Source organism: Aplysia californica, unplaced genomic scaffold, assembly GCF_000002075.1.
Source record: "Aplysia californica isolate F4 #8 unplaced genomic scaffold, AplCal3.0 scaffold00048, whole genome shotgun sequence".
Taxonomy (NCBI): Eukaryota; Metazoa; Mollusca; class Gastropoda; order Aplysiida; family Aplysiidae; genus Aplysia; species Aplysia californica.
This window is the reverse complement of record NW_004797318.1, coordinates 1,516,633-1,528,280: the sequence shown is the minus strand read 5'-3', so window position 1 is coordinate 1,528,280 and position 11,648 is coordinate 1,516,633. Positions and strand designations below refer to the sequence as shown.

Genomic DNA, 11,648 nt, shown 5'->3' with positions numbered 1-11,648 from the left:
GGGGCTATTTCCCAAAATTTCCAATGAGGCCAACGGGAATGTCGGGAATAACTTTGAAACCGGAAATTGTTGCCTACGTGTTTGCGTGTTTGTTTACTCTTCTTCGTAAAGCTATTTCTGTCCCGAGTTGTGAAAAGAAGCGACCACGTACAACTTCCGGTGCTAAGGGACACAAGTACGGTTACTTTGTGCTCAAGTTATTGTGCTACCGACAGCCTGTTGCTATTCCCTGTCTTCATGAATATATAGACTGAATTTAAACTACTCTTGATGTTGAATATTGTTTGTTTATTTTGTTTGTTTTTCTTCAAGAAGGTATTTATGAAAATGTCAGTGTATTTGCTGTCAAACACAGTGAAACAGCGTTGTAAATGTTTGATGTTTGGGAACTCATCTCTGCTCTTTCTTTTCAGTGTTTTCACTTTTGTTTCTCTTCCAAGTTTCTTTGCTTTCCTCAGTTCACTTCACTTTCATTTCCAGTCACTTTTAACCCTACCTGCCCCACCTTGCTCGACTTTTGAAGGAGTTTTGGCTTACTGGAGTTTTTTTTTCATTTGAGGCTAAGATTGGACTTTGGTGGACCCAACACTGAACGAAGCCAAACTAGATCTACTTTTGAGCCTCACTATCTGTGCAATGCCATGTAACCATCATTGAAAAATTTATGTTCCTTGTCCACTTTTCTTTTCTCTGTTCTCTTTTATAATTGTTTTGCAGTTCTGTGTGTTTTTAAAATTATCAGTGCACATTCATACCCATGTATGTTAATACAGTGGGTCCACCAAAGTTTTATCCGGCCAAGCTCAAATGAGGACATGATCTACTCTGCTGATCTACTGAGCTTAGTAAAAGTACTACTAGGTCTAGATCTACTTATTAATTAATTAGACCCAGAAGCCCCAAGGCCAAAGACTTACTTAGTAAATAGACTGTACAGCAGTAGGCTACAGCTTTAGCTAGTCTAAACTTTAGGCCTAAGTTTCGGTATCAGAGTAGGCCTGCTGCTGGGAATCGTCCTGAACAGCATTTACAGTGGGAAGTGGTTCTCACCCTAACCCATGTCTTGCTATTCTCACCTCTCCGTTCTGCATCTAGAAGAGGGATTAGGGCTGAGGTTAGCAGGCATGACCCAGGGGGGGGGGGGGGGGTCAGGGCTGATGCTCCACAGGATATGTTTGTCACTGTTCGTGTCCAAATAGTCACAGTCAGGGTTGTCATTTTGGAGCCAAATCTGAGGAATTTCGCTCTTTTGGATCTTGTCTGGCCCGGAGAATTTCATTTGGCTCTCTAGCTCTTTTTTGGTCCAAACTCCAAATGTTCACGAAGAAGGGGAAAGAAGAGGAAAAAAAAAAGAAACAAAGAATTTAAAAGAAGAAAAAAATGAAAGTGAAGAAAAGAGCTGGATTTAAAATTATTAAACTAGTACATGATTTAATGCCCTCACCCATTTGGTCTGACTAGTTTACAACCCTTCTACTATGGTGCTAGAGCTTAAATTATAAACTGTCTTGTGCTTGCGTCTCGTTACGTTTGTACACGCTCTCTGTTCCTTGAACTATAATTTATTGTGTGCAGGCAGAGAGTGAGAGGCCTGCTATCGTTAAGTGTGTAAGCAACGAATGGTCTGGCCGGCGGCTGGTCCCACATCCCGCTCAGTGTCATCGGCTGTGAGCCTTTTTTTAAAAACTGGAGAGGAAAAACATGTTTTTACATTATTTATAATATTATTATTCATTCCCAACCACATATATGGTAAGCCACCAAGGGCCTAGGTGATTTTATCCGCCTGCGAGAGGTCAAGGGGGGAGGGGGGTCCTCGGCTCATGCTCACACTGGGGTGGGAGCTATTCTCACCAGGGTATTAGTTATTCTCTGTGTGTGCCTGTGCTATAGGCCTACTGTAGGCCTATGTAGCACACCTGAGGGGGGTGAGAATAGTGAGACTTGGGTTATTATCACCTGGGGTGAGAATAAAGGTGACCTTTACTGTTGAGTCTGCTTAAAAGTCTGAACACGATTTCCAAGAACAGTGGTCTGAAAGAAAATGAAAATCTCTTTTTTTTCCCTCTGCCCTGTACCTTTGTAACAAAACTATCGATCAGCTGAAATGCTTCCATTTCTAAACGGATAAGAATTTCAGGATTATTTGTCTAATTCTCTAGCAACCCAGATGTAATGCAAATCATCGTCAAGTCTTACATGTTTCGAGATAGATAAACAGAAGAAAGACTTGAGAATGCATATAATATGTGTCGACTCATGCTTGAGAGAGGCATCGCCGATGTACTGTTTGCTAATATAACTGTTCATACACAAATCAATAGTGTGTGTGTGTGTGTGTGTGTGTATACTTTTTTTCCATTTCAATACTAGACTAACGAAATGATTCTTTTGTTTTGTTTCCCTAGGTTGGTTTGTCTGTAACACCTGGATGCTGATTCAGAAGTGCCAATTATGCTGAAATCCTTGACCTCTCCCTGTGCTCCTTCATAGTTGAGCTCTTATTGACTGAATGGCAAAAACATTAAGACCGATGAACAATGGAGCGGCACTGTGGAGTGGAGGGAGCATTAAAAGATTGGTTTACGTAGCAGCAACACTTTTTCTGTGGATTCCAAGTTTACACTGTAAAACAGTCAGTGGAGTTTTTAACACTTATGTGGCTCAAGCTGGAAGGGGACAGTACGTCACATCTTTTGCTTTCCATGGTGAGATTTTATTGCTTGACAATAAATTTCTTTCTTTCAAGTTTTGTTGCTCTGAATCTTGCAAAGAATTTTTGTTTCATAGAAAGCAAGAATGCGAAACAGAGATGACACTTTTCCTTTTTAAGCTCGAGAATTTTGACATTTGAATCTTTCCAAAAATTGTAAGTGAAGTTATCCACTATACTTACAGTAAGTACGACTTGATCTCTGCAAGTCCCCAAAGTTGACTTGAAAAGAACAAAGTTTAGGCGAATTGGGAAGGGCATAACTATATCTTTGACAGAAACCTGAAAATGGCATAGTTGCTCATCAGTAGAGTTGAAAATGTGTATTATAACACACCGTAAAAACCCACTGGTTTGAACTGATGATGTTCTCCGCAGTCAAGTGTTATTTTATGTTTTGTTTTTGTTTTGGTTTTGGCTCTTCTCTAAACACTTACTATGTCTGTCAGCGCTGAGATGAAAGTTTTTTTTTTTTACCCTTCTGACTGAAAACAACTTTTATTTGCTTTTCTGTTGAACAGGTGATGCTGTGTTAACCTTTACTGTGAACTCAACTGGGACTGAAGCAAATCTGCATCTTTTTGTCTCCGAAGACTGGAAGGATGCTGCTGGAGATACCAATTGTCACAGACGGCTCGCGAAAGCAAAGGAATTGAGTAAGCACTTTTAATAGGAACAAAGCCTATTTGTCATCCATTTGCTGAAAAAGTTAATTATTGTTTTTCTTCCTATGTTTTGTTACGGTCTATCATTGGCCTCGCACAACTTTTTTAGAAAGAAAATTAGAGGATACAGTTCTAGCCCTTTGTGATAATCTTACTGCGGAGCTGTAGAGTTTGGGAGCTTTGGGACTCTGCAGACTTTGTCATGACATCTGACCTTCAAATGTCATGGAAGTCTAGACTCATTTAGAATAGAAAAGAGATAGTCTCTGTTTTTAGATGCACGAAAAAAGAAATCTTCTTGTTTGTTTTTCTTATTGTGTTCTTGCGTCTTTATATTTCAATGTGATGTCATTCCTTCTCCCCAGTTTCCGTCAATGTTTTAACACAAAAAAGCAAATCTTGTGGTTCGTTTGGCTTATTGCATTTCTGTATCTTTATATTTCAATGTGATGTCTTTTTCTTCTCCACCAGTTTCCATCAATGAGACCAGTGGCAGTCGTCCCGTTTCCCACTATGTGTATCCCCGGATATGGCACATCGTGTACTCAGATGTATACACGTGTGATACCAATCGGCCTGTGTCCCCGGTTGAAAAGCCCAACTTCATTCATTATACTCTTCAACTGTTCAACCCTGACAGCATCGGCAACCCCACGGAGCACTTTGGAGATCAAGAAACTGGTATGTGATTTTGATAATGCTTGTCCGTCTATTCTGACGATGACCAGTACATCTGCAAAGGAGAATATATTTCTTCAGTGAAATAGAAAAGTTACAAGAATTAAAGGTTAAGATGACTTGTGGCTTCTGCTGTGGCAGATGAGACCAGATGTTTGACATGCGCAAAGTTTGTTTTAAGTGAGAAAGAGCAGCGCAAACACCAATCTCACTCTCTTGCTTAGTTACAATACATGATTATATTGTTCCTTGTAAATCCTTCCCCTCTCATTTCATTTATCCACCCCTTCCTATGATGTTGTCTTCTTTTAGTTACTGTTTCTTGTAGCCTTGTTTTCAGAAACTGCCAAAATGGTTCAGCTTGACAAATCTTAGTAAACTGAAGAAATTTTGTTGAGCCACACAGTTTCTGCAAGTGTGCTTTTTCCTTTCTTATGCTTAGCAGACCTGCTCCTGGTTTTGGAACCTAGGTAACATGCATATTTTCTATTTCCTGCTACTATTTTTAAAGATGTGACTGAAAAATCACTTTTGAAGCCTGCTGTGGCTATGATTACAAAATGTAGTGGGCTTCGCAGATTGTTGACCAGATTTTTCTCTGAGGTTGTCTTCCAGTGTTGAGGGATGTAAAATAAATAATAGATAAAAAGTGTTGGTGGTGATGTTTATTCAAAAGTTTATGTTGTTTATCTTTTTAATGTCACCTCACAACTTTTGCTAGGTCCTAATGAAATGCTTACCTTGCATCATTCAGCAGTGGAAGAAAACTTAAGAAAAAATCCGATCTTTCTTCTCTTTACTCATAAACTCACCATTATGACTGACTCTGCTCTCTTTGTTGTCTAGGTTTACTCAAGTTTTACCAGCTGCTGACAGTGATCTATTTTGCGGTGGCCTGCGTGGTGGCCCCACAGCTGTACCAAACACTCAGCAAGGGCGGGCCCATGCAGCTGGTCATACAGTTACTCACGTTCTCCATGTCCCTGCAGGCGGTCGGCGTGCTCATCTTTGTTGTTCATTTCTACAGGTAACTCTCATGCACTGCTCTCATTTCTGCTTAAGGAATGATCTGAACTTTTCCTGATCATGTACGTTTGCTTGAGATTATCTGGGTGTATTTTCAACATCTTTTGCAACATGATATTTGAATTCAAAGCATTGCGAGAACACAGACACTCTCAAACTCACCAAAGTGTCCTTATGTGATTACACACAAGAAGACATAGACATTTATATCTATAAAACCCCTGCACTTGCTAATTCACTTGGAAGCGCGTAAACTCTCTTCCTCATTTTTTTCTATACCTACTTCTCTTCTTTTCTCTCGTTCCTTTTCTCTCTCCTTCTCTCAATGGTAATTGAAGAAAATATTTAATTTATGAACTCAACTCGAATTGTTAGGGGGTGCCACTAGCTCTATATTGTAGTCCCTCTTTTTTTTTTTTCTTTTTTTAAAAAACTATATCCTTCTTTTGTTTCTGTCTTGCTTTTCTCCCAAATACTAGATTCTAAGTGACAGTTATTGTGTTCGCATGCGTCTCTTTAACTCAAAACCAAAATTGAACATCCCATTCTTGTTTTCCCTCTTGTTTTGAATTACTTGTTTGAGATGGGTCTAAGCTGGACCAATCACAAGAACAAAAAGGATATTGTATTCTAAGGACTGTTTGCTCCTCCTGTTTTTTCTGGGGGTTTTTTTTGTCAGAGAATGTTGTGTTATCATCTGGCAGTGGAGGATGTCTTTAGTCTTGAACTTTGTTCTATTGTAGGTATTTATTATGGCACTTAATCAATGTTCGATTACATTTAATTTACTTTCAGATATTCTCATGATGGAGTTGGGTCTCCCTACCTTGAGCTTTCCTCAGAATGTAAGTGAATACCCAAAGTGGTCAATGAGTTTATTGTCTGTCTTTTATTTGTTGTTTTTAGTCTTGTGGTTGTGTTGATTAGCATGTTTTGAATGTGTCAAACTACACATACATGGGTGGTTGGTGGCTGCTCTGGTGTGGTTTGCTCTTTCGTTCCTATCAAACATGTATCGTCCTTGTCTCTCCTTCTTTTTTGTGTATGTAACTGTCTTGTAACACATCTATTCTTCGGCACTTATATGACCTTATTGTGTTGCAAGTGCCATAAAATTCTTACGATAACTAAACTACACTTACTTTTGCGATTTACTGGTCACCAGTTTTTTCTTGTTTCTGAGGACTTAACTGACTTGGGGTAAAGACGGAACTTGTCAAGTAATTGTACTCATTAATCTGTTAAATTTTACTTGCTTACTGCGAAAAAAAAAGGTTTTTGGTTAATCTATTCCGTCTAGTTACCACAAGGACTTGACCGGGGCTCTGATGTGGTCTGGTCCTTCTGTTTCTTTAAGTATACTTGGTTTGCTTGCTGCAGAAGTACAGGGGTTATTCTGCCAATTTGCAGCTCGGCAACATATTTAGTTGTCTCTTCTGACAGCTTGTGTGTATAGGGAGTTGAAGAATCCCAGTGGATGGAGGGGCACCCAAGTTGACTTGCTGCATACCAGCAAGCAGAGAGTGCTACCCCTCTGATGGTCAAATCCCATGCATGAATCTCTCTGTGCTAAGATCTTTATATATGCTGTTTACTGTAGTATATTATTGTCTCTGCCTTCTTTCCTTCATTTTTTTGTCTTTACTCTTCCAATCTGACTGAGTGTAATAATAGGTATGTAATTCTTCTGTCAATGTCTGATGACCAATGCATCCGCAGAGGAGAATATCACATAAAGAGAAATAGCAGCTAAGTAAGGATCAAGATGATTAGTGGCTTCTACTATGGCAAATGTGACCTATTTTGGCAGAGGAGAGAGCTTGCCATATTTTGAGCAGGCTGAGTGTGCAACATTTGAATTAACCCATTTGTGTCTGGTAGCATGTTATATTCTTACAAATCACCAACAAGTCTCCTCTTTGCTCAACAGTTTTGGACATGCTGTCCCAGTTTGCAGTACTATTCATGTTGCTGAGCTTGTCCCTTGGCTGGTCGCTGGCCTCCGCCCACTCTGTCTGCCGCTACTCTCACCTACGAGACATGAGCCGGAAGCCGGCTGCTAGAGTGGTGGCTGTACTGGGCCTTGTACAGGTAAGCCCTTGGTTGACATTTTTTGTGTTGAAACTTCAGCCACGAAATTAAAGAAAAGAGAAAAAAAATTGTTTGTTTCTGCTTCTGGTGGAAAGCAAACAGATTTTTACTCTATCCCTGTTTTTAGTGGAGGAAATTAAATGAGAAAGAGATATATGATTTCACAAAGAGGTAACTGGTTGTCATGTAAGTGAAATGTTCAGTGCGGGTTTCTTGAACCAAACCGTCATAATGTCTCTTCTCAGTTTTACTTTATTTCACTATGTCTTAAAAGTTACAGTTATATTGGCCTGTTATTTGTTTTTTTGTGGAGCTGAGGAAGAGCAGACTGATTACATGTCTTGTAAAGTTTTATTTCAAAGAGACAAAAGTACATGAATTACGCTCATTGACCCCCATGTCTTGGAAAAATGCGATAGGAACTGACACTTATTATTTGTAAGTGTATGTTAAAATTTGATTGAAAGTTGAACAAAAGTAACAAATGTCAAGGTTTAGATGCGCTGACCATAGACTTACCTGCCCTCTTTGCTCATACTCATTTAAATACAAATATCGTGATATATCATTTCAGCATATTTTTAGTGTGAACACCAAAAAAAGTATTGCTGGATTTTTAAAAATGTTCTAGTATTTTTACATCCGTTTTTTTCCTGGTGTTTAAATTCAATATTTGAAAAAGCTGATTATCTTTTTAGATGGCTAATTCTGTTTCCTTTGAAGAAAATAAAAAAGATTTCAGTTCTCTCCTTGGAACAAAATAAAGATTTTGAAAAACATCTGGAGTTAGTAGTGAATATGAAACGTTCTCATATAATGTGACCCTGTGGAGTTGGTTTACATCAAAACTGTCTTTGTTACCAGGGACTGATGTTTATGTGGGAACAGAGTCAAGATGTGAACCGACGCATGTACCATGCCCAACGCAGCTACGCTGGAATCTCTCTGGTTTTACTACGCATTCTCTTGGCAGCTATGTTTGCTGTGAAACTGAAAGAGCTGATCCGCTCGGAGAGGAGCAGTTTGAAAAGGCAGTTTTACAGTTCTTTTACCAAGGTATATCTTCTTCGTTTCTTTGTCCTGCTGCTCTTGGCAAATTTCCAGTTAAAATGTACCTGTGCATTAATCCCTTAGTGATACAGGGTCAGTTTGCGGCTTGTGCTTCATTGAGCACCATTTTTGATCCCCAAGGATGCATGGTGACGCTCAAATTAGAGATTAATGACATATAATTAGATCTGGTTTGTAGATATGACAAACTGTGTCTAAAAGTCTAAGATCTCTTTGTACGGAAAAAGTACAGCTGAATTCTAATAGGTGATTAGTATAACAAAGTGCATCTTATTGAAACAGTAAAACGAATACAAAAATATAACTAACAGCACCGGTCATTATGGTCCTTAAAGGCATGCAGAGTGCTGTTTAACATTGCAGCAACTTGCCTCCTCCGCCACATAAGGACTAATGATGAACGGTGCTTATCGTACAGGACATGAAGGGGTTGAACAGAATGCGGAATGTATATACTATACTCACTCTCTTTTTAATGAAACAAATGTCTGTGTCTGATACACTCAGCTTATTAGATTTGTTTATGTAATCCTGCTTGCTGCTCTCCTGGTGAGTTTTGACTTCTGGCATATTTTGTGAGCATCAATAATGAATCGCTCTTTCATTTCATTTCATTGATGTTTGAGTGATCAAGTATATTTCAGTCTCACATTTCACATGCGTGACTCCATGTATGCAATGTGATCTGCTTAATGCCCTTCTCCAATTTGCTGGTTGTTTCATGGGGGCAGTAAATATGTCTTGTTTTTACCGATTAAGTTATGTGGCAGGGATATGCCATTGCTTCTGGAGCATTTGACATTTTTTAATATTGCAGGCTCTGTCATGCTAAATGTCCAAACGTAAGTCTTTCCTGAACAGAGAGAGCCATGGCTATTACCACGTTTATAGTGTGTGTGTGTGTAATATGATAGCCCTTTGATGTGAATTTTTTATCAATGCGCCTGTCAGTTTATGGAAATGTCAGAAAGTGTATGTATTGCATCGACATAGTGGTCACACTACCACCTGTTGACTGGCCTTTTGAAATGCCATTTGCTCAGCTGATTTTATTTGGAACTGTAGTGCTTGTGACTATTTTTAGAATCATACAAAAGGAAACTTGAACTTATTAAGTATATTGAGCTTTCGTCTCAGTCAGTAACTTAGAGATTTTTTGTAATTTCCAGGTTTTGAAAAGTGACATTTCTTTTGAGAAAAAGTTGTCTCAGGACTGGTCTGTGTGTCAAGGGAGGCAATTTCTTTGGATGCTCCTTTGTAATCAGATGGATGGGTTCACTTCCCTTTGTCTACAAAGCAGGTTATCAAGAAAAGACAGCTAGAAAAGTTGTATTCTAGTTTTTTCGTTATCAAAGACATTGTTTAGTTTTTGTGGTGCATCACAATATTTCTTCTTTTAATTATCTATGTTCAATGTCAGATGCACAATCTCACTTTTTTTTACTCCTCAGCTATGTATGATGTGGTTCCTCTGTTACCCTTTCATCATTGTGTTATCATGGATGTTCTCAGAATACCTGCGCTATAAGGTACGTCTTCTGATTTATTAATTTCACCGTTCATATTACTTAATGCGACTGAGTTATTAGATGAGCTGCAAAGTAGGTTGATTTTCACCCCAAGAATTTGAATCAAAATTTTCATTTGTTAACCTGGTTGTCTGTTTTGTGAACCAACTGTGAAATTCAGATTTGTAAATTTTGGGAAAGGTTAAATAAAAGGATGGTGGCACCATAAACTAATTGAGTTGGGCATACAGAAACAACAGAGGGATAATAAAGTTGAAACCTAAAGGTAGAAAGGTATGTGCTACGCCCACTTTAAGTAATGTAGGCCTACCTATTCCAGATTTGTCTGAGAAATCTAAGGGCTGAACTTCTCTGAGGTACCTTTAAACGTTATGCTTCAGACTGCATTGTAATCTGTTTGTTTGTTGACCTCCGTACTACAATGTATATTTTCTTTATGGAGATAATAAGTGCTTAGTCGTCTTGCATTGTGCTAAGATGACAACTGTGATTAAGTCGGAGATTTGTTCCTTGTTTTGGGATGGTTGTAAGAGCTGGCTTTGAACTGGGTGTATCCGGTATGAGTAGAGGCCCAGCACTGGTCTCTGTGTATTTGAACTGACAGTAATTTGCTTTGTATTTTATCTTATTGTGTATTGAGAAAGTTGATGTCGATTACGTTTGTGAGGCATCGTGGTGTAATCAGGCGCTCGTCAAAATAATGAAACTGGAGAAACAGGCATTTTTCGGCCAGTTTGGCAATTTTTATAGATTTTTTGTTTTTTACTCAATCCTTTTTATGTCCATATCAAAACACAATTCTGTGTTACTTTTGCTATAAAACGTTGATTAAAGGCACAAATTATGTCATTATTCCGTTTCGAAGGACTCTTTAGCTATTGGAGTTACCAAACTTTGGTGGCCGCTTTCTCGCTTATTTCACCATTGAAATTAGGCGACCTCATCCCCTTCAATCGCAAATATCTTTACTTCTCTTCAAGATAGATGGATATTTTTTTTCTTTGAAAGCAAAGCAAATAAATAGATTTCAGATAATACAAATAACTCTATGCCCAAAAATTGACGAGTGCCTGATTCCACCGCATCATGACACATATATATACTATATAGTAATATATTGTAAAGGGCATAGAGCTTGCTGTTGAGTGGGGTATGTGCTATACAAAGGCTATTTATTATTCTTATTATAACATCTTTGTTTTAGATTTCTATGTGGACAAAAGGAAAACAAATGACCCCCCTCCCCCTTTTATCTGTCTTTGATACCACTTTTCATGTTTGTGTGTGTGTTTCTGTCTGCAGCTCATCACCATGGGTGTTCTGGTGTGCCAGTCGGTGGCCGGGGTGCTGCTCTACCGACTGTTTCTCTCGCGCAGCCTGTACTGGGAGGTCTCAGCACTCTCCAGCACGTTGCCGCTCCGATTTGACCCCAGGTTTGGCATGAAGCTCTACTCCTGACACTTACACACATAGACCCTCCCACCCACACACACATACACAGGTAGACCCACACACACATACACAAACAAACCCACAAACACACGCACACACACACACACACATGCACGCAAAAGCATACGTTCACATACACACACGCACACACTCACACACACACACACACACACCGATACAGAGCTCTGCTCCAGACACTTACACACCTAAGCCCACACATACACATGCATACATAATATGTAAACAGAAGTGAAAAGCACAGCTGTTGGGAAATGAAACACGTCAGGGAGTATGTTGTGTGTAGTGTGATGCTGAAGCCACTCTCGCCATTACAAGGACAAAGTTCTATCTCTCTGCTGTACATAAAAAAAAAAAATGTGATGACAGTACAGTACTATTTTCTTAATTGTAAAAATAATTGAC

General features: G+C 39.0%; 1 protein-coding gene across 1 annotated transcript; it reads left to right on the top strand.

Annotated features, from left to right (window-relative positions):
- Window positions 1-169: 169 nt before the first annotated feature.
- On the top strand, window positions 170-11,301 carry LOC101854550 (integral membrane protein GPR180). The gene is made up of 10 exons (XM_005092553.3): window positions 170-315; window positions 2,409-2,708; window positions 3,235-3,369; window positions 3,850-4,059; window positions 4,903-5,083; window positions 5,878-5,927; window positions 7,013-7,173; window positions 8,038-8,229; window positions 9,696-9,773; window positions 11,076-11,301. Exons 2-10 carry the CDS (start codon window positions 2,513-2,515, stop codon window positions 11,229-11,231), a joined length of 1,359 nt encoding a protein of 452 aa, XP_005092610.1. The 5' UTR covers window positions 170-315; window positions 2,409-2,512; the 3' UTR covers window positions 11,232-11,301.
- Window positions 11,302-11,648: the final 347 nt, after the last annotated feature.